At 46.0% G+C, this 22607-nt stretch overlaps 2 protein-coding genes across 2 annotated transcripts; one reads left to right on the forward strand and one right to left on the reverse strand.

The window, feature by feature from the left end:
- Positions 1–596: 596 nt before the first annotated feature.
- LOC109734518 (uncharacterized) lies at positions 597–6301 on the forward strand. The gene is made up of 3 exons (XM_020293724.4): positions 597–899; positions 1042–5239; positions 6047–6301. The coding sequence occupies exon 2, from the start codon at positions 1058–1060 to the stop codon at positions 5198–5200; it is 4143 nt and encodes a 1380-aa protein (XP_020149313.1). The 5' UTR covers positions 597–899; positions 1042–1057; the 3' UTR covers positions 5201–5239; positions 6047–6301.
- A 526-nt stretch (positions 6302–6827) lies between these two features.
- On the reverse strand, positions 6828–13464 carry LOC109734517 (kinesin-like protein KIN-5A). Its single transcript, XM_020293722.3, has 23 exons — positions 13168–13464; positions 12304–12507; positions 12082–12211; positions 11743–11904; positions 11161–11649; positions 10964–11061; positions 10719–10875; positions 10525–10594; positions 10363–10439; positions 10205–10258; positions 10040–10120; positions 9841–9952; positions 9502–9588; positions 9245–9420; positions 8987–9148; positions 8799–8906; positions 8560–8718; positions 8386–8469; positions 8032–8237; positions 7849–7950; positions 7644–7753; positions 7408–7559; positions 6828–7305 (listed from the first exon to the last, which is right to left on the reverse strand). The coding sequence occupies exons 2-23, from the start codon at positions 12471–12473 to the stop codon at positions 7069–7071; spliced, it is 3183 nt and encodes a 1060-aa protein (XP_020149311.1). The 5' UTR covers positions 12474–12507; positions 13168–13464; the 3' UTR covers positions 6828–7068.
- Positions 13465–22607: the final 9143 nt, after the last annotated feature.

Consider the following 22607-nt stretch of genomic DNA (forward strand, 5'->3'; position numbering starts at 1 on the left):
TGATCCTATTTTTCAAAATAAAAAAATCCTATATAGAACACATGATTTTTAGCTGCATAATAATCTAATGCAATTTATAGCATGTATTTTCAGATTTAGTAATTTAAATATAAATGTCAAATATAACCATGTCTTATTAAAAAAACTACTAATTTTCATAGCAACGTGCAGAATATCATCCAGTCTCTCGTAATTTCCATACCGAACATTCATCCGTACCCCGATCATCACAAATAGATAATCCTTCCATTCAGAAAATGAGATGTCTTGAATATTTTAATATAGAGTACATACGGACTCAAATGAGTGAACAAACACACTAAAACGTGTGATTCAAAAAAAGTTAAAACATCTTGTACTTATTATGGACGAAGTGAGTAGCTTGGATGCAGAAAAATCCACGGGATATCAATGAAGCGAAGCGGGAGCGAAGAGAGTGAAGTTAACCTCGCTCACTCCGCAATCCCAGTTAGTTCCCGCGCAAAACCAGACCCCTTCTCGCCAGTCCCCAGCCGGCCCCACCGGCCAGAGCAGCCCGGGCCCACCCCAGCACCCCTCTCTTTCCCCTCGCTCTCCTCCTCCTTCCTCCCACCTCGCTCGCCTCGTCTCTTCTCCCCCTTCCCCTTCCTTCCACCCCACCCCCGCCTCCCCACCCCCCACCCCACCCGGACCGGACACTTTTGCGCCCGGCCCCCTCGCCTCCTCCGTAATCCCGCCCCGCCCGCGCATCCGACGGCCCCCGCGGCCGCCACGTCTCCGTCGTCTTCCTCGCCCCACCCACTATTTATCCGCCTCCCGTCCCGTCCCGTCCCCTCCGCCCCCATCCCCACAACCCCGCATCGCCGCGCTAGGGTTAGGGTTTCGCGCCCCCAGCTCCGCGCCGCCCCTGCTTTCCTCCGGTGAGATTCCTCCCCTTTCCGTTTGATTCGCGGGCGCGGCTCCGCTCCCGGTGGGGTGGGGCGGGGTGGATTGGTTGGATTCGGGGGCTAGGGTTTTGGCCGGCGCGCGTCTTTTTGCTGAGGGTTGGTTTGGTTGGCGCAGGTGGTGGTGTGACGCGATGGCGATCGTCAGGACCGGCGGCGCCAGGGTCCAGCGGCTGGAGTCCGGCGGGGAGGACGGCTCCACGGAGGACGAGGAGGAGCGGTCGCCCGCCACGGCCTCGGAGGGGTCCGAGGCGGAGGGGTTCTCGGCCCAGGAGGAGAATGGCGGCGGCCATGAGGAGCAGGAGGCAGAGGAGGAGGAGGACGACTCCGGGATGGGGTCTGACGAGCTGGAGATCACGCAGCTCGGGGAGGCGGGCGCGGAGATGTGCCAGGTCGGGGACCAGAGCGTGGCCCTGCCCCTGGAGCTCTACGACCTCCCCGGCCTCGGCGGCGTGATCTCACTGGACGCCTGGAACGGCCTGCTCTCCGAGGACGACCGGCTCCGCCTCGCCGCCTTCCTGCCCGACCTGGACCAGGAGACATTCGCCCGCACGCTCGTCGAGCTCCTCAGGGGGGACAACTTCCACTTCGGGAGCCCCCTGGCCGCCCTGTTCGACCGCCTCAAGGGCGGTCTCTGCGACCCCAGGATCGTCCTGTACCGCCGCGGCAGCCGCTTTGCGGAGCGGCGCAAGCACTACTACCATCTGCAGAGGTACCACAATTCGATGGTGCTGGGCCTGTGGGACACCAAGGACTGCTGGAAGAGCTGCAACGGGTACAGCCTTGGTGAGAGGCTCAGAGCTATGGATGCAATGAAGGCACAGCGGAAGCAGAAGGAACTGGGTTTGGTTGCCCGGGCTGGCTCAGAGACTGACTCAGAGAGCAAGGAGTCTGCGGAGCAGTTCTTGACACGGTCGAAGCCAGATAAGATGGGTCTCAACAAGGCTGGGAAGTTAGGGAAGGAAAGGTCCAAGGGCGTTCTGCGGTTGGGTGTGTCAAAAGGCGTGGGTGAGGAGTACATTGGAGGGTCTGGTCGTGATGCTGCAGCGGCTCTCTCTAAGCTTTCTCGTCAAGATAATGCTTATGCGTATGATGCCGGAGTCGCGCATAGAGGGAAGCTGCGCAGAAGCATAGATGGCCTTCATTCTGAGGACCTGGGATATGACAGGGATTTGCCCAGGATCCGGTCTCAGAGACCACTGATGAAGCCAGTGAAGAAGGAATTGGACACGGGCTATGATATCAATCCTTATGGAAACAACTACCATGATAGCCAGACTGGTTCTTCTTACTACCATGGCAGGAATGCCATTGGTAGTCAGGGAGTTACCTTAGCAGCATCATTTGACCCTCCGTATTCTGACAATGCAAGGAGTGCAAAATACTCGGAGAGAGATCGGATATACGGTGGAAAAGCTGCCCAGAATAAAGCTCCCAAAGTGGAAGCGAGGGATTGGCCAGCTGGTAGCCATGCTGATCTCTTAAGTGACTGGCAGAGAGGGCAGCCTGAAGGCGATTACAGGAGCAGGAAGCCTCAAGTTGGTCATGGTGTGAAGGTTAAGTCCTACAAAAGTATTGAGCAGCAGATAAATGGTGCACATTCTGGATCTGATGCTAGAGGCAGGATATCACAGGTTAAGATTAATGTTAAATCCAATAGTCAGCATGGTAGGATTGGCCAGAAGGACTCCAGGAGCAAAGCTGCCCATGTTCAGAGTGAGGAGACAGAATCTGATTCATCAGAACGGTTTGAAGATGGGGCAGATATGAATCTTGTTGAAGAACAGCCAAACCTTCAATATTCTGAACTTCATATACCAGCATATGGTGCCAAAAAGTCAAACAAACTTAGCAAATCAGTCAAAACAAATTATCCTGCCCCTACTGCAGATTTCGAACCCTACCAGACTCAGAGCAAGCGGTCACACAGAGGAAAGGTTGCAGAGCCTGATTATTTACGCGACGTGCATGTGGAGGTGGCGGAACAGATTAGTGAAGTGATGAGACCCCCAGCAGCAAGGAGTGAAAGAAAGCGCAAGGGAATTGCAAACCTGGACATGCATGGTTATGACAACTCTGAATTGCATGATAGCAACGAGAAAGCCAATGAATCACTGAGGTCACCAGAGAGTGATAGGCTGGCCAGTAGAGCAGGCTATGCAGTCCAAGATTCTAATGGCGACTTTGATGTTTCTGAAAGAGCGAACATGCCGCTGGCAAGTTGCAGCTCTGGCTCCAAAAGGCAAAAAGGAAGAGTTGAACTTACAAGCCTGGATGAGCATGGCGAGTATGCGCCATCTGGTCCAAAGGTGGTAGAAATCAGTGGCAGCTCGAAGAAGAAAAGTAAAAAGAAGCCAGATACTGTTACAGATGCAATTACTGTAGCAGAACCAGCTCCTGTCGTGCCAGAGGTTATTGTGGTGCCAGTAGAACCTGAGAAACCTAAGAAGAAGTATGTACCAATTACACCAACCATCCATACTGGCTTTTCTTTCTCCATCGTGCATCTTCTAACCGCTGTTAAGAAGGCTATGGTTGCTCCGGCTGAGGATACTCCAGTGGCAGCTACGGTCACTCCTGCTGAGGTTACTCCAGTGGCAGCTATGGTCACTCCTACTGAGGTTACTCCAGTGGCAGCGAAGCAGACTGATGGGGAGGAGAACAGAAAATGGTTCAATAGTGAGGAACCTGGCAAAACGCCTCAAGAGCCAAGTGCAGCAGAGCAAGCACAACCGGGCAATGAAGTTGGAGATACTAGTGCTGCTGAGCAGACCGCACAGAGCAATTCGCCGGCACTAACTGTTCAAGATCTTGTTAACCGGATTAAAACTAATCCTGGAGATCCCAACATACTTGAAACACAGGAGCCCCTGCAGGATTTAGTTCGAGGAGTGCTCAAGGTACTGTCATCTAGAACAGCTCCTCTAGGTGCAAAGGGCTGGAGAGCGCTAGTTGCCTATGACAAGTCGAACAAAAGCTGGTTCTGGGTTGGTCCACTGCCTTCTGCTACCTCATATAGTGATCCTAATGAAGAAACTTCTGCTGAGGCATGGGGTATACCACACAAGATGCTTGTGAAGTTGGTCGATGCATTTGCTAATTGGCTGAAAAGTGGTCAGGAAACCCTTAAGCAAATAGGATCCCTTCCACCACCTCCAGCACCAAATCCTGCAAACTTGGATTTGAAGGAAAGATTTAAGGACCTTAGGGCCCAGAAAAGTCTGAACACAATAAGCCCAAGCTCTGACGAAGCAAGGGCATATTTCCAGCGTGAGGAGTTTTTGAGATACTCAATTCCTGATAGAGCATTTTGCTATACTGCTGCTGATGGGGAGAAATCTATTGTTGCTCCTTTGCGAAGGGGAGGTGGAAAGCCCACATCAAAAGCTAGGGGACATCCCATGCTCTTGCCTGATCGCCCTCCGCATGTCACTATTCTCTGTCTTGTAAGAGATGCTGCTTCTAGGTTGCCTGGAAGAACTGGAACAAGAGCTGATGTTTGCACACTTCTCAAAGATTCACAGTACCTAAATCATGCAGAATCCAATAAAGAGGCTGCTGTTAATCAAGTTGTCAGTGGCGCTCTTGATCGCTTGCATTATGAGCGTGATCCTTGTGTGCTGTATGATAATGACAAAAAATTGTGGACCTATCTGCACAGGGGTAGAGAGGAGGAAGATTTTGAGGATGATGGCACATCATCTACGAAAAAGTGGAAGAGACCAAGGAAAGATTCAGATCCCGCAGACCCTGGTGCAGGAAACGATGATCCTGAGGATGATGGCACCCCTAACGCAAAAAAACAAAAGAAAGCTGATGCAGACCCTACAGCGTCAGGAGAAGACAAGGATGGCGTTCAGGATCCATCTAACAGCGGGCTGGAAGGTGACCTTGAGCTTGATGTTGTTCCATCATCAACAAATGACAAAGAAACCAGCAAGCTTGTTCCTACTGATGCAAGGCCAGATATTGGTAGCTTGAGACCTTCAGTAGATGCAGCAGCAAGGGGGACAGCTGATGCAAGGCCAGATATTGGTAGCTTGAGACCTTCAGTAGATGCAGCAGCAAGGGGGACAGCTGATGCAAGGCCAGATATTGGTAGCTCCAGACCTTCAGTAGATGCAGCAGCAGCAAGGGGGACAGCTGATGGGAATTCATCAAGAGCCCCAGAAAAGAAGCACAATATGGCACTCCCCGTGCAATTCACCAGCAGGGAGTTTAATAAAGGTGCAGACAGAGAGGGGTCAAAAGAATTCATGGATGCAACCCCGTCATGAATAATGCTTAGCAGGACATATATTGGAGCACCAGATTAGGTAATTGCTGCAGAAACTTAAAGTTTTCTGAATTTATTCTACTTTTACCAGGCATTCTTTTCATTGTTATAGTGTTACTTCATCCTTCTCTTTATCCTATAGTAACATATAAACTGGAAACTGCTAGGTGGTCATCTGTTGTATGAAACCTGTTGATCTATATATAAGTTTGAGCTTGCCTTTATACCAAAACTGTGTAACTGCAAGTTGTAATATACTGCTTCAGCCCTAAATATATCTGCGACTCACTTTCTGTGTCTTAGTCGTAATTTTCTTGTCTATTTCTTACTTCTCACAATGATCATCAGCTAGTAGCTTTCCTTAGGAAAAGATGTACAGTAGGATGACCTGTATATCTGTTTGTTCAGGCTGATTAAGACAGTTCTCGGCTTGAATCTGTCTGTTCAAGCTGTGACCTAGGAGTAGTTTGCAGTTATCTGCCTTTGCCAAAGGTCTTATATCTCTAGTTCACCGGGGTAGGAGGGGTTGTTTAGAACAGCTTCAGGAATCCCTTATCATGCAATCTTTATATGCCTCAGGCATAGCGCATTTTACTTCTATCCTAATTATGTTGAGAAAAATAAAATAGCAGGTGAAAACTAGATATTGTGTACAGTAATTGTTAGCGTGGCAAGTGATTTGAACAGATGTTCTTTTTTTGTTTTTGTTAATTTTTAGTTCACCGACTGATTGTAACAATTATCCTAATTATGTCGTGCATTCCCGAATATAATTTTTAGTCCAATTCCCCCTGTTCATTCATCCATAATCCCCATATACTGAGGATCTCTTGTTTTTGCTTTGCAGGGTATGAAGCGGCAGCCGCCTTTATCAGTCAGGCCTTCCCCTCAACAGAATATTTTGTAGCAGAAATAGTTTTTTGGTTCTGCCCTTGTGCTTGTACATTCTTGTCAAGAAGCAGCGGCTTTCATAGTTTTCTTTTTGTCCTCCTAGTGGCTTTGTGCAGTTGTGGTGCAGTTCTCATCTAAAGTTGTTAGATCACCAATATATGTTTATGTAACTACAGTACGTTTCACTCATATTTGGATACCAGCCAGCAAATTCCAGTGCCAGTGACACTTGACCTACCGACAGTTGAGGCTTGTTTGCAACAGAGATTTAGTCATCAGGTTATTATTGTTATTATTATTTTCAACAGAGATTTCTTCATCTTTCAACAGATATTTAGCCATACATTATTACAATAGAGATTTTGTCATCAGACATGGACTTTCTGCTCAGGTGAATAGAAAATCTGAAAAAATAATTTTAAAAACTGTTTTTTTGGAACACATGTCCAAATGTTCTACTCCTGTGCAAAATTTCTTGCAGAAATAACATTCCATGTGCTCATTTCTTAAGCATTTTAGGGTGCCTGTTTTTCTTTTTTTACCCAAAGCATCATGAATGTGATCTCTTCATGAAAAATTATACGTAGGGAGAACACTCAAGAATGTTTGTCTTCACCCAGGTACATTTGCACCTGGGAGCAGAATAGCACTTTCGTCATCAAGACGTCATGTTTTTCTTATTTTTCATGGAAGAAAGTCATCTAGTGCATTGAGCATAATACTCAGCTCAACGAGTCTTTCATCGGTGCTCAAAAATATTATTCTTTCACTGTGTTGCCTATGTAAATACATATATATTACATTAGATCCACTGATGCAGTAGTAAGTACATACTCTTCACTGGTGACCAGCCTAAGAACAGCAAACCCCTCAACCAACAATAGCAATTAATCAAATGGATGGCACTATCAACAGCAAACCAACTGGGTAAATGGTAAAACTAAACAAATGGCTCCTTTGTACATGATCTGGACGAATCTAATTTCTTGCTATAAGGGGGACCCTCGCATCCCTGACCGACGACGGCGACGTGGACTCCTCTTGCGCCTCCGGGAGGTGTTTCGTGTCTCCGTTCGCCTGCTTCCATCCAGCCCTCGACTCGCGGAACGACCTGAGGAGCTCGTCGTAGTCCGGGGTCCGCAGCTCCTCGATCGACTCGGCGCTTGGAAGGTCGATTTCCCGCCTCCTTGGTGTTGAACACGACGGTTCATCCACCTGTCACATTTAAGGAGAAGGATTCAATGCAGGTTTGGTCAGTCGCTGTCAGGGATGATAAAGAGCAAATCTTCCCACCAATCACTTTTCATGACTGCTCACCAGGTATTCTTCCTCTAGGCATTTCCCCGCATTTCCGGTTATCTCCACGACCTTGTGGTAATGCGCACCCTTCAACTCCGTCATTTCCCCATGGCACGGGGTGAGAACGGAGACGATGTTTGCGCACGCCTCATGGTCAACCTTCAACGAGCCTGAAATAACATGAGTTGTCATCAAAATGAGGAAAAATCACACTATGCCCTGTGTTTTAGTAACTCGAAGCATTAAGAACTTACTGTCAATGGAAGAAAGAAGGGCCTTGTTTGCTACATCTATATCTTCGAGAGTAGTCGATACTGCGGCAGACAATTTGGAACGCAGCAATTGGTTGGCTTCTCTCCCCGTCCTGGTAAAAGTGCACACACCATGATTGCTATTCACAATTGCTAGTTTAAGATGAAAGAAACTTTAAAATCTTCCAGATCGGTTCTGTGCTAATACCTGACTATGCTATCTACTGATTCAACATTTCCTTTGCCAAGGCTGAAGAGAGAATCCTCAGCATTCTTCCATTGTTGTGCACCCATGCCCGTCTTAGTTTTGCTGCAGTTTTCGAGAAAACGTTAAGCACTGAAATCTCCATATTTCATAGGAGAAAGCATCACATCAAGTAGCCATACTGACCATTCCACAAGAACTTCTGCCAAGCAAGACCGTCCACTGTCGACTGCAGTGGTATCTTCAATGTAATTATTCTCCGTTTCTTCCATGTAAAAGCCCCACTTTTCCCGTACGGATGAGGTGAAGTCCTGTGCTGTTGAAATTTCTTTCTGCAGCTGACCTGTCCTGTTTACAGCGCTCTCTCGAAGGCCACCTACAGCCGTTTGGACCTGCAATATGTGCTTATGATTAACAATATGTAGCAGTTGTGTAATAGTTCAACTCTTCAATCAATCATCAGCAGCACGTAACTTCTTTTTTTTTGGTATCACATCATATCCTAAAATATGAACTGCAGAAGATATGGATAACACTTACCAGCTTCTTCTTTCTTGCATTGGAAATTGCAAGCATCTCTGCCACCTTTTCTATAAGTTGCTTTTCTTCATTAGCTGCACACTCCTGTCAAAAATGATAAAATCACATTATGTTAAGAAGTTATATTAATTTATTAACTGCATACTGAATGTAATAATTATCATTAGGAATAACCTCAAATTTCTTCTCAAGATCAATAAGTTGTTGATCTTGCACACCTTGTGTTTCTTCCAAAATACTAGTAAGTTTAGATGCATGAACATCCAGTGAATGGAAGAAACCAACAGTAATGTTTGAGATGGACCGTGACGCTTCCACGGCTCTTAGGTGTCCCTGCACGCATTAACAGAAATGTTGGAACAGAATGGCTTAAGCAAATATCAAATGTTCTAGTGCCTCAAAATATTACAGACCTCCCGCTGCTTGTTTGCGAAGTGGGCTAGTCGCTCTTCTTGTTTCGAAAGGCTACACTGAAGCTCATTTAACAAGTTGTCTGCTCCCAAAGCAATTACTCCGAAACACTATAAAATACAGGAAGATCAATCAGAAATATTCATATAGTCACTGCAACCACAAGTTGACCAAAAGAAACAAAGCTTACTTTCTCAAGATCTGATGTGTGTGACTGTACTTGTGAGTTCAATTTCTCAAATGTTGTCTGAGAATTCATGTCAATTTCGCCTGCTAAATTATCCAGCGCTGTAATTCCTGAACCATGCAGGGCTTTCAGGTTTTGTATGCTCTCCTTTAGCCCTTGTGCAGCCTAAAAATGGGTAGCTCAAGCATGTCATACTCCACCTTACATAGCAGTAACACAAGATAAACTTTTAAGTACAATATTGAGGGGAAACTTAATTGCCTCATCTTTTGAAGATACGAAGGATTGCATATCATCTTCCATTTCTTTGAGGTGATCCTCCTGCTGCATCACTGAAGTGGAGACGGTTTTATGCAAGGCATCAAGCTCCTGGGTCAGTTGAGATCTAAATCTCTGCACGAGTGACCTGTTTCCATCTTCTATTTTGTCTTTACGCTCTGCCAGTATTCACGAACAATGACCATTGAAGTGAAACCGGTCCATCACAAAGTAGAGGTGATCGAGTTGAGATGCCAAACCTATTTTGGAGAATAGACCAGAAACATCTGCTGCTGCATTTTCTAATTCTGCGCGGAGATTATAGGCACAATCTACCAGTGATTTTTCTGTAGCAAAAATACCAGCAAGTTTCATTGAATGTCGGTTAACACAGTAAGTATGCACTCAATTGGCTAACTGAAATCAAGTATGGATGAGCACATAAACTTTTGATTCTATGTCAAGAAAATTGACAACAATTGATGATTCATTTGCCAGTAACTATAAGAAGTAAATGAGCAAACCATGCTAAGCAAAGAGACTTGCAGTAATGAATTAGTTCTTGTTTTTGCAGGTAATAATTAGTTAGTTCAACAAACCTGAGTTCTGAAGATTAAATATTACAAATTCCTTTTCTTTGATAGTAGACTTTGCTTCACTGTATTTTTCTTCTAAATCATGCAGAGCATGCCTAGTGTCCTCCAGATCTTTCTGCAGACAAAAGACAGATGGAATGACAATTATATAATGTATTTTCCCAAAGATTGCAAAACCATGAGCTGGACACTTTTAAGATACCTGAGTTTTCTCGAGTTTTTCGCCCAACTCTGCACTCAAAAGCATTTGAGCATCATAAAGTTCTTTTAGTTCCACCAATTGCTGCCCATAGATTGTGTAGAGAATTTAAAATCAAATCATCATTCAAATAAATGGTTTGCTGTGACATGCTTAGAGACAACTAACCTTATCCCTAGCCTCTAGATCAACTCCCAGTTTTTCAATTTTTTCTGTCATGGCCTGAGTGAAAAAGTTAGGTTTGAAAAGTTGAGATGATGAATAAAGATATATTCGGTTTATCTGAACAAATCTAACAAGGGTTTAATTGGAAAATTAAGATAAACCTTTTTCTCAGCTTCCTCTTGGAGGTAGCGCTCTCTTGGAATGTATATACCATTCTTCTCTCTTGCCGCAAACACTTCTGAAAAACAGATAGGAGACTAGGTGAGTAGAAAATGCATGACATTTAACATTTCAGTATAGCAAAAAAGTGCACGCAGATAAACCTTGTTTAAGGCGGTCAATTTCAGAGTAAAGGTCCTTGATGACAGCAGATTTCATCATCTTTTGGTTCACCTGGACTCGATGGTAATAAGAGTAAGTTAGGCGATACAAAACACATCGTCAACGTTTCTACCATCTGAAATAATGAAACATCAATATTTACGGATTATCCAAACAAAAAAAACAAGATAGTAACCTCGGGTTTGTTCCTGATATTTTTTGCACGATGTGCATAATCAAGTGTGCTCAACGTCTCTTCCAAGCAATATACCGAAGGTGATATTGTAGCAATAATGCAAGTCTTTGTTTTGCCTCCCAATGAATCTCGCAATAATCTTGTCAGCTTGCTATCTCTGAAACAAATAGGTAGAGCAATGTCAAGCCCTCTTTAGCAATGCTTCGCTACAACAGGTGGAGTCAGGAGAATGCCCTTAGAGCTACCTATATGGGACATGTCCAGAGTGCTCAACTAGAGCATTAATAACACGGCCAAGTGTGAGCAAACTCTTGTTGATCTCCCCAGCCTCTCTCGCTCTGCCCTGCAGTCCAATTGAATATCAAATGTACTTCATGGCATTTGAAAAATCAGGTACATGGGAAGAAGAAAATACAGAATAGGACATTTGGAGTTCACTCACATCTCTAGCACCCGAGCGTGATATATTTTCTGAACCAGCTAGATCGACGAGATTAAGCTTCCCAATTTTGATCATCTCCTCGCTCTCATGAGTCAATTCCTTGATGTGAATTGTGATTGAGAATATGGAGTGTGACCTGCTGCTTTGCTTGTTCAGCAATGTCTCTGCGGTGCGCCTCTTTGCAGAGCCCTTGTCAAGAATCTTGTAGATTTCGCCAGCAGAGTACACAACCTCCTCTTCAAGCCCTCTAACAAAAACACCACCCTTGCCGTCCTCCATAAGGGCAATGGGCTTTTTATTCTTGTCCTCAGGGACAGGTAACACAGGGAACCTTGGCTCATCAGGAGCCAACAAATCAGTGATCTCTTCATTGTAAAGCTCAAGAAAGGTGACTTTCATGCTGTACTCCGCGCACTGGGCCTCGAGGATGTCGAAAATTTGTCTGACAGACCTCGGGATAACTCCAGCGTCAGTTGGGAGTTCGCCACTCTGGTTGTTAGAGGAACCAGCCAATGGTAAGGAACATGCATACCAAAGGTACATTTTTAATTGACTTCAAGTGCAAAATGTTCAACAATTTACCTTGGCCTTTCTGGTTCCACCTCCTTCCATTGTATAGGTTTTGCCGGTACCGGTTTGCCCATAGGCAAAAATTGTGCAATTATAGCCCTCAAGGACCTCATGTACTATCGGTGAGATGGATTGTTCAAACAAGTCCTTCTGCTTTGATGACGGCCCAAAGACCTGCTCGGAACCAATCATTAGACTAAATATGAGTCAAAACTTGCAGTTGCATACATGAAGTCAACAACAACAATCATCAACAAATGCAAAGTGCAGAACAGGTGACAGGACAGAGGTTGTCACCAGTGAGTGAGGCAATAGCTTATGCTTAAGTGACCGTGGAAGATGATGTAATACCTTGTCGAAGGCGAAAGTCCGGTCAATCTGCTTATTGGCGATGACCTGCGTGGCGGCGACCTCCCGGCGGCGCTCGTTGCACGATATCACCACCGGAGTATTCCCCTTTGTCTCGTCATCACTCAGTGGCCTGAATGCACCAAATTGTAGACAGTGAGTGAGCACAAAAAACAGCATGACACTGAACTTCTGAAGCAGAACTGCTGAGCTCTCCTCACTCACCTGCATCTAAGGATGACCTGCACATTGACTCCCTTCTCCTTATCGCCTTTCGGGGTGGCGTTGCCGCCGGCGCCCGCGCCGCCGTTGGCGTCCCCCGACCTCGTCAAGTCCTTCCCGGACTTCTCCGTCGACCTCGGCGACGGCGATGGAGTGCCACCCCTCTTCTCCATCCCCAATTCCACTCAGCAATCCAATCTCTAGCCCCTATCAAGAGAACCCAATTCTGCAGTCAAGCGCCAAACCGTTTAAATGCAGTAGAATGGTGAACTGTAAAACATAAAAATCCAGCTACTGGCTGATCAGGAACCAGAGTGAAAAAACAAAAGATTACTGAATGTGACAGCGGGTGTCAAACAAATTTGGCCAGATCGGAGGAGCCAAAACTGCCGGCCACTAGGAGCCCAAATGCAGTAATAATGCAGAAAGAGACAACGGGAGCCGAGACAAAGTCGCCGCGGATGCAAATCTCGGATGTAGCGCGATGGGATATTCACCGGAGCAAATCGAGGCAGGATTGGCTGCTGTTTGGCAAATCAGACCAAAGGGAGATCTTTTCTAATGCCACGAAAGGAAACCGAACCGGAGCATGCTTCTTAAATCGCTGATGAAATGGAAGACAGAGAGAAACAATTCGTCACATTTTATCAGCTGCCAAAAACACAGATCTTTGTGGCACAGAAATCACGAACTGATAACCGAACGGAAGGAAAATCCAAGAACTTGGGCAAGCGGCAGAGAGCCCAGGGAACCATCGCAATCAGATCTTCCTCGCGGGGAACAGAACAGAACAGGGGCACCGGAACCAAATCAAGATCAAGAAGCAAAGCCAGAAACACAAATCGATCGAGGAAGACGAACGCTCACGCTGACGCACGGACGGGGCTCGAGCCGAAGCGATCCAATCCGAGCGGCTGGAGACAAGTGTGGTGGTAGTCGTAGAGCAGTAGGTAGGTAGGTGGCCAGGGGGGTGGGCAGTGGCAGCAGAGGCAATGGCAGCGGGCAGGGCCGAGATCCAGGGGGCAGCAAGCAGGGTCAGGAGGAGTCCTGCAGAGCGGTGGCTTGGAGAAGAGCTCGTGGTCTCTATCAATGGCAACCTCCCCCCGCTTCTTCTATCTGTCCCACCCCAGCCTTTGCCTTTCCTTTCCCTCTTTTTTTGCCTTTGGGTTGGAGACAGACCATGCATCAGATGATACCGACGCACTCGAGCTTTCCTGCCATGGCCATCTTGATGACAGTAATAATCCGCGTTAATGTTAAAAATTCTCGGACGGTAACGCCAGTTTTACTGTGCCGTTGCTCCCAGAAGCTTTTTTTTTTTTGCTTTTATTTTAATTTTATTGAGTTACAGTTACTTTTGCCTCCACTGACCACTGTAAAATGTGTATATTTGGATCAAAATATTTATTTTCAGGAATGGGTGGTAATTTAAATATAGCCAGTTTATATCGACCGCTTTGTCATTTGTGGAATGCATTTCTTTTTGGTAGGTGTTGGTGGGATTTGATTGCTACGTTTAGTACCTTTAAGATATATCCAAATGTACAACGCACACTCCCACAGACCTTCTGTGGTTTTTAATTCATCAGTAGAGTAGATAGATTATGGACCAACTCCCAGTGGCCAGTGGGTGCTGCAAGCTTCTTGTTGACCTCAACCTCACTTTTGAGTTTTGACCGACTTGGTGTGTGTTTGACTAGTCAAGGTGAAGCCATTACAACTGGACACTGGTAACGTTTTTGGGAGTATGTACATAAGTGAATTGCTTCAGTTATTTCTTCTGATGTTTTCAAGCGTTTAAAAAAAAACTTATAAACACCTCTTTTTCTAGGTTTTTTTTTGGAAAAACTCCGGATCTATTCATATTCAATCATGGTAATACAACAAACAAATCCGTAAACCATCTAGCAATGACTACAAGCACTGAAGCGAGCCGAAGGCGTGTCGCTGTCATTGCCCCTCCCTCGCCGAAGGGAACTGGATCCTCTAACATACACAAGGGATGTTAGAGAAGCTACAGTACCCTAACTTTCCTTATGTTAATCCATAAAATTAAGGCTAAAATAACTAAAATTAATTTTTAAATTACAAATCTAGTATGCACATTCATAATAATTACATACAAACAAGTTGATGGTGAGATAAAATTAATTTTGGATTTTTTATATCTACAGTAATTACCAAAAGTAAATAACCTGCTAATTGTCCCTAACATTCCTTCTTCATTTTACACTAGACGAGCATTGTAGCACGGTCACTTCACTTCTCTAAGTTAGAGGATCCGACTCCTCGCTGGAGCCGGGCAAAACATGTTGCGGTAGACAGTCGGGAAGTCGTCGTGCTAAGAGCAACTCTAGCAGACCCCGCATCCCGCCCCGGCCCGCAAAATAACCGCCAAAATGCGGGTCGGGGCGGGAAAACATGCCCGATCAGACCCCGCATCCCGCCTCGGCCCGTAAATATTTTTGCGGGGCGCGGCAAATCTTCTCCCTCAACATCTATCTTCACGGGCTGGGATGCCAACCCGAGCTCAACCCCTATCCGCAGCGAGATTTGGCGGGAGGGACATTTCCGCACGCCCTTTCCCGCTCCCCCCCCCCCCTCCGCCAGCATTGCCCCGCCTCCGCACGCTCCGGTGCTTCCTTCCCGGCCATCCCTCGCCGCCATGGACGATCCCATGCCGCCCCCGTCACCGTCGAGGTCGCGCACGCTCCTTCCCCACAGGCGGATCTCGTCGCCGGCCATGTTGGCCCCGCCGCCGTCGCCCAAGCAAACGCCGCGCCTGCCCGCAAGCGGCAGGGCAACGTGGTCGTGCAGGGCGGGAATCCGGCTGCCCCCGCCGCGATGGCCCGCGCTTCGGGCGCCAACGCGGCAGCGCGATCCCGGCCGGCGGCGGAGAAGGTCGGCAAGGTCGCGGGCGTAAAGCGGAGGAAGATTCCGGCTACAAAGAAGTGACCTTCTTCATCGTCTCACTCCATCCCACCGCAAGGAGGTGCTCCGGCGATGCCGTTCGACGGTGCCGCTCCCCCCACAAGCGAGGCGTTCGACGAAATGGCCGGAAGGTATGCGTCTTCGGCCATGGCGATTTCCTTTCATTTTTCGCCATTATCCTCGATAGCTCGTGACTTGTTATTGTTCGCTATAGCGGTGGTTCAAACAATGCAACAACCGAGTTTGTGAACTTGTTGGACACGAACGCGGTTGACATTGATCAAGCCCCGTTCGCCGCATTCGACTACAATGAAACGGAGGCCGGCGTGGATGATCATGGTTGTGAGGATGAATTGGAGGAGATCGAAGCCGAAGCGTATGAGCAATCGCAAACAAAAACTGGGAAAAGCATAAGATCGAAGAACTACACGATCTTGGAAGATCATGCTTTGATCAAAGCATGGAGTGCGGTGTCTCTTGATGCATGCACGGGAACTTCTCAAACCGCCAAGAGATATTGGCAAAGGATCGAAGATCAATACTTCCGCATTATGGAAAAGCATCCCAATAAGACTCCATGCACATTTCGGTCGCTTCAAGGGCGTTGGGAGAATATCAAACCAATGTGCAGCCATTGGGCAGCTTGCTTGGAGCAAGTACACAATGCACCTCCAAGTGGCACCATGGAGTCCGACTACGTGAGTTTGTTTTGCCTTTGTTCAAGTTGTGCATCATCATAATTGCATCATGGAAAATGATTGCATCACTTTGTTCACATTTTGTAGGACAAGATTGCCCAACATAGATACATGGACATGAAAGCTTCGGAAGGCAAATTCTTCAAACTAGAGCATTGTTGGGAGTTGCTCCAAAATTGCGAGAAGTGGAAGTTGATCGACAAAGAGTCCCCACCAAAGAGAGGCTCACTTACAAACATGGATGAAGATGGCCCAAGAAATTTGCACAAGCCCGATGGTGACAAGAAGACCAAGGAGAAGATGAAGAGAGAGCAAGAAGCATCGAGCTTGAAGGAGTAGATTGATGCCATGGTGTAATCAAACGAGTCGATGTTGTTGAAGTCGTTGGAGATCAAGAAAGATTTGGCCGAGAAGAAGGCAAAGGAGAAGCAAGAAAAGTGGCAATTGCTCAAAGAAGAGGGGTTGCGCAAAGCTGCCATTGAGGAGAGAAGAGCACGCGCTGCAGAAAACAAAGCCATGTCCAAGCTGCTCGCCGAAGAGAACAAGGTCATGTCAATGAACCGCAATGACATGGACGATCTCACCAAAACATGGCATGATATGGCAAGGAGAGAAATCTTGAAGAGGGGAATGTTGGCGTCGGCCGGTGCGTGCTACAGTTCCGGAGATGTTTTCTCCGCTCCATATGGTGGCAATGTTGATGATTTCGGTGCGGGAGTTGGAACAAGCGCAGGAGGTGGATTCGGTGGTGGTGATGAACTTCAAGATCGACTTGATGGCGCGGAGTAGAGATCGACCAAGATGATGCCGGACATGGGCGCAAACTTTTGCATGGCCCTCTTTTTGCGTTGGTCGTAATGAACTTGGCTTTTATTTGCGCGTAAAACTGTGTTATGTCATTTGAATTTGAACTTGTTTGTGAAACCCTATGTCAAATGCGAGATTTGCAGTTTTTCTGTTTGCGGGTCGTCGCAGTGGTGCACGAGCAGAACCCGCAGAAGCCGACCCATAAAAAAGCATATTCCGCGAATATACTTTTATGCGGGTCTGTTTGAGGGGTCTACATCTGTGGCTGTCCGCGCCGGCCTACAAAAGCGGTTTTGCGCGAACTGCAAAAGCGTTTTGCGGGCCGGCGGGATGTGGGGTCTGCTAGAGTTGCTCTAAGGCCTCATAAGATCAATGCACCAAAACAGCAACCGCCGCCCCATGAAGAGTAGCATAAATCAGAAGGATCCAACCCGAAGACAAACGACGACTAGATCCGAATAAATCCACCGGAGACACACCTCCACACACCCACCGATAATGCTAGGCGCACCACCGGAACGGGGACTAGGCGGGGAGACCTTTATTCCATCTTCAGGAGCTGTCGTCGTCTCGCCTTCCTGAGCATAACACAAACCCTAACAAAACTTGAAGAAAAAACTAAAAATGGAGCCCTCCCACCGGCAAGGACCGGGATCCACTCCGCCCCCATGGCCCTAAGGCCAGTAGAGACGAGGCCGACCAGCGGCGGCGCCGGCGGGAGGCGGAGGAACCCTAGCTTTTTGGGAGGCACCAACTACAGCTTGCGTATAGGTTCAATAAAAAGCAAGAACCTTTTTCTGGTTGCATGTCATATTTTCACTAGCTAATATATTTAACCATGCATATTATTATTAAATATACTTCTTGTGAATTATTATTAAATATTAATAATATGGGATAAATGCCTTTACATACCCCCACGTGAATCGTTTTTCTATGAGGCGAAGACCTAGGCGGCTCGTCACGGGTTTCCTCAGCCTCTCACCGGCCACCGCTGGTCCGCCTCGTCTCCTATGGTCCTAGGACCATGGAGATGCGGTGGATCTCGACCCTTGCCGGTGAGAGGGCTATGTTATTACGTGTTTTTTAGCCCTGTTATGGTTTGTTCCATGCTCAGGAAGATGATACGGCGGCGGCTTTCGAAAGATGGAATAAGGTTCTTCCCGCCTAGGCCCCGTCCAGGTGGTGCTTCTAGCGTCGTCGGAGGGCGTGAGGAGGTGTGTTTGCGGCGGATCTCGTGGGATCTGATTGGCGTTTGTCGAAGGTGGATCCGGTCTTTGTTCGTCCGTGTCCGTGTGTCTGTAGGTTGGATCTTTCCGAGCTACACTTCTCTTCATCGGCGGCCGTGGTTGTTCTGGTGCGCTGGTCCTATGGGGTCTTAGCACGACAACTTTCCGACTGTCTACTACAACAAGATTTGTCCGGCTCTAATGAGAGAGGGACGGTGATGGCGGCGTGCCTTCGGCTCGCTCCAGTGCTTGTAGTCATCGCTAGGTGGCCTACGGACCTGGTTGTAATTTTTACTTCTGATGTTCTTTGTACTACCATGACACTTGATGAAGATCGAAACTTTTCTCGCAAAAATAAATAAATAATAATATGTGATAAATAAAAACTAGCACTCCAAATAATAGTAAGTATGATATAGTATCTGCTAAATATTAGGAAAGAAACCATTTATATAAAAAAGTTCATGTACCATGAAAATAGTCTATTTGTTAAAGAGATGAATTTTGCTAGGTTTCTCCTGCTTAGCTCTATAGTTGGTGAACAGATTTGAAATACAAATCCGAAAAAAAAGAGTCTCAAATACAAGCAACAACAAAAGAGGGTTACACTCCAACGATTTTTTTTGGGTTTTCTTCATAGGAATGGCCAAGTTTTGATGTTGCCTCGTTAAACTTATCACAAGCTTCCTCTTTTACCCGGGTTTGGGACAGGCTGTGTTGAGACATCATATGCGTAGTTAGGTATGAAATACAAGCACAATGGGGAAAAAATTAAAAAAAGTATAGATGCACTTATATCGATAATTCTATGTGGTAAAATGTTTACAAACAGGAACAAGATGGTTGAGGTATCCATGTCAAGTGAAGAGCGCTATTATTGTATCAACATATAGTAATTAAAGTAGAGGGCCATACTTAATTGAAAATGAACCCCCCCACAAAAAAATATTTTTAGTCTCTGCTAAGTATATAAGGTAGGTTGCTTTCCCTTTAAATCCCTGCAAGTGTTCCCTAAAAAGGAAAAAAAATCTTGCAAGTGTTGATGACATCAAATTATCTAATTAAAAAGCTAACAATTTTTTATTCACAAAATGGGAGCTTTCACAAACAAAACCATCTAACATCCAACAAGTCATGTTCCAACTCACAAGTCATGACCAAAATAAAAAGCGAAGAAGAGCTAAGTTGAAGGACATAGACGTCCTTCCACAACACATGGACTGTGTAATGAGCGACAAAAGAAAAATAGACTTGACCAAACATTAGAAAGGAATAAAATGCTTGATATTGTCTTTAAATGTTTTATTAAATATACATATCTGGCTGTTTGCATCAACTAATGCAGCGATCGATTTTTATACTGAATATCCTCCTTTTCGGGGAAAAAGAAAAGAAAAGAGACAAAAGGAGTAAGTGCCCATCGATACGATAATAGTGAATATCTGATTCTCTTCCATGTCAACCTTCTTTTCATAAAAGAGTAATCTCACCTCGAGGGGCCAAATATCCCCGGATATAAAATCTCTGCGCCAAAAAGAGTATGCAAAATACAAGAGTACACTTGTAGTTTGCCAAATATGTTTCTCACACTTCTCTCTCAGCTTAACCTTCTTGATCAAACTTATTCGTGCATGTTGAATAATATGATTAGTTAGAAAATAAGAGATAGGCTAGGATTTGTTCTGCCTTATCTTATACTTCAAGTTGATCATGTACTCATATATATGCCCATGAGGCTCAAGCAATAAACAATCAATTCCATCAACCTCGGCCTTTATGACCACCGCTGGGGGCCGCGTCACACATACCTAGGGTTCATCTGCCGGTCGTATTGACCAGTTGCCCTAGAGAGTCTTTTTCCTAAAAAAAATGATCCGTGTTTCTCTCTCTCTCGCCGGTTGTTTTGATCGGCGTTTACTTTTCCGTTCTTCAATCTTAGATCGGTTTGCGTCTCCTCCCACTGCCGTCGACACCCGCGTGCCTCTACTACGACACTGGCACGACCACCTGGTCTCCTCCCCGACCCGTCTGCCGGCCCTGTTCGTGTCATTGGGTCGTTGTCCGTGCGTCTGCCTGCCCGTCGCTCTGCGCCGACTGTCGTCGCCCTCATCTGATCAGGATCCTGCATCACCTCACCTTCATCCTGCTCGGCTGCATCTGTCCGCCGGCCCTGGCGCCGCGTCGCACGTGATGCGTGGACCGACTACATTGTGATGCGCAGCTTGCACCCCTCTTGGGCGTGGGCCGCGTGCACGCGCCGTCTGTTCGCGCGTCCTTCATGCGTGGCCTCGGTGGCTCGGCCACCTCATCACTGACCGGCGACCCCGACCTTGCGAGCGGCCAGATTGGTCACCTAGTCGCTTCTCCGCTCCATCCACGCCGCGCGACCGACCTAACTAGTTGCTTGCGCGTGCCTCCACGGGTCGTGTGAAGATCGTCCCCAAGTTCAGCACACCCCCTCCATCGATCGAGCAACGGGCTCACTACTAGGGAAAACCCTAGTAGTAGCACGGATTTTGATGCTATCAGCAGCGCGGGTAGCCGCGCTACTACTACGACACTACAACTAACAGCTAGTAGGAGCGCGGTCTAGACCCGCGCTGCTACTATTGACTATATCAATAGCGCTTTTCTGGAACGCGCTACTATTAAGTAGCTGTAGCGCTTTTCTATCTCCGCGCTACTGCTGTATCTTTCATTATTTTTCATATCCTAATCCGTTCCAATAAACTGCAGTTTCACATATACCAAATAACAATATCATTAACCATAATATCATATAGTCATACAGTAGTTATACAATATCATAAAACATTATAGGTACTCATACATAGTCAACATGCATCCTCACATGAATATAGCATATATGATAAGCAGTACTCTAGGTAGTCTTACAGCCACACATATATAGCAGTTCTACTAGATATATATAGTCATACAACCACACACACATATGTAGTTCAAGATGATATCGACGACGATCATCATCCTCAAGCCTGGGCGGTGGGTGTTCCTGATAGTAATTAGGATGGCCTGTCCAACATAAAGATTCTTGCCAACGAGCTCTTCCACCCAACCGAGTTTAAGTGTGTGCGACCGTCCGTGTCCATGCCGTAAGTACAGGTGGTGACGGAGCCCCTTGCGGTAAGGCGTATTCCAGCTGAGCCTTCTTCATCAGGCTCGATACCACAACTCACAGATAGGCTCTTTGGCAATTTCTGAATAAGAAAAACATATCAATTAATAAGTAGCCTCGCACATACTCTTGCAAATATATTTCTACTAAGTATAGATTTCTACACTATCAAAAGACACGGATATTTTGCATTTCTAAGTATAACAATAAAGCATATATATATCATCAAATTACTACAGTTAGTATAACATACCATATCATGCCGATCAACCATGGTACTTGTCAGGCGGGTCACGAATGGCACCCCGACAAAGTCATCACGTGGCGGAATTATGTCCCATAGGTTGCACACCTCCTCCTCGCTCAACCTCATTCTTTGAGCATAGATGGCTTCATGAAGTGGGTCCTCACCATCTTCATCAAGTGGGTCCTCATCATTTTCATCATCTTCCACCTTGTTGATATAAATGACAGCCAGGTTGGGTCTTTCTGCTCTGAAGGAGAAGCTGATCAACTCACCACCAGTAACACCCATGCGGGCGAGGAAACTGACCCATCCATCTCCTCCAATCTGCGACATATTGCATCCTTTCTCGACCTCCATAGTGTAGGGCCCCCTAGGAGACTCAAATCATAGTGTCTCATGCCAGCTTGTTGAATTTCAACCTCACATTGCATTGGATGACTTGTGTAAAAAAAGCAAAATGACACAATGCATTAATGCCAACACTAAAAACAAAATAGTTGTTACATTTCATATTTATTCTTACCGCCGCATGACGAAAACTCGGCTGGAAGTAGATGCCGAACAACTTGCTAGTTGCAAGGCTGCTGGCGCACCTTGACTTGCACAGTCGACATGGTGATGGTGGTGGTCGCGCCATTTTCCTAAAGAAGTATGAGCAAAGATGAACGATCCACTTCACAGAAAAGAAAAACAATAACATAAAGTTGCTAATTAAGTGAGTGAGTAAGTATAGTAAGTGATACAAATTAAAGGTGTCTCTGAATTATGATCCTGGGTGATGCTTGGAGCAAGAAAATATCTATCTAATTTGCACACCAGCAAAAGCACACCCCCAGCCCTCGCAAGAAAATTTGATAAGTCCAACGTAATTAAACAACTACTGTGAGCATGAAGATACACAACACATTGACTCCAGTAACTTAGCACTTGCAAACCAAATACTTGTATCAAAACCAATATCTACCAGAAAAAAAAACGAACTACACGTCACTAAGCTGCTGCCTATTCCATTAGCATTTGAACTTTCCTACGACATAGTTAACGAATATGACATGTTCATTCTACCAAATGAGTAAATAGTTTCAGTATCACTAGAAACTATCAACTATGTCTAAAAATAATATACTAAAACCCTAGTAGTATTTCAGTTAAGTAGAAACTATCAACTAAACCCTAGAAACTATCCTAAATCAAAGTGTTATATATGACCAGAGGCTTATATCAACTAAAAACTATCAACTATGTCTAAATTTTTACTA

The sequence above is a fragment of the Aegilops tauschii genome, chromosome 1 (assembly GCF_002575655.3).
Source record: "Aegilops tauschii subsp. strangulata cultivar AL8/78 chromosome 1, Aet v6.0, whole genome shotgun sequence".
NCBI classification, from domain to species: domain Eukaryota; kingdom Viridiplantae; phylum Streptophyta; class Magnoliopsida; order Poales; family Poaceae; genus Aegilops; species Aegilops tauschii.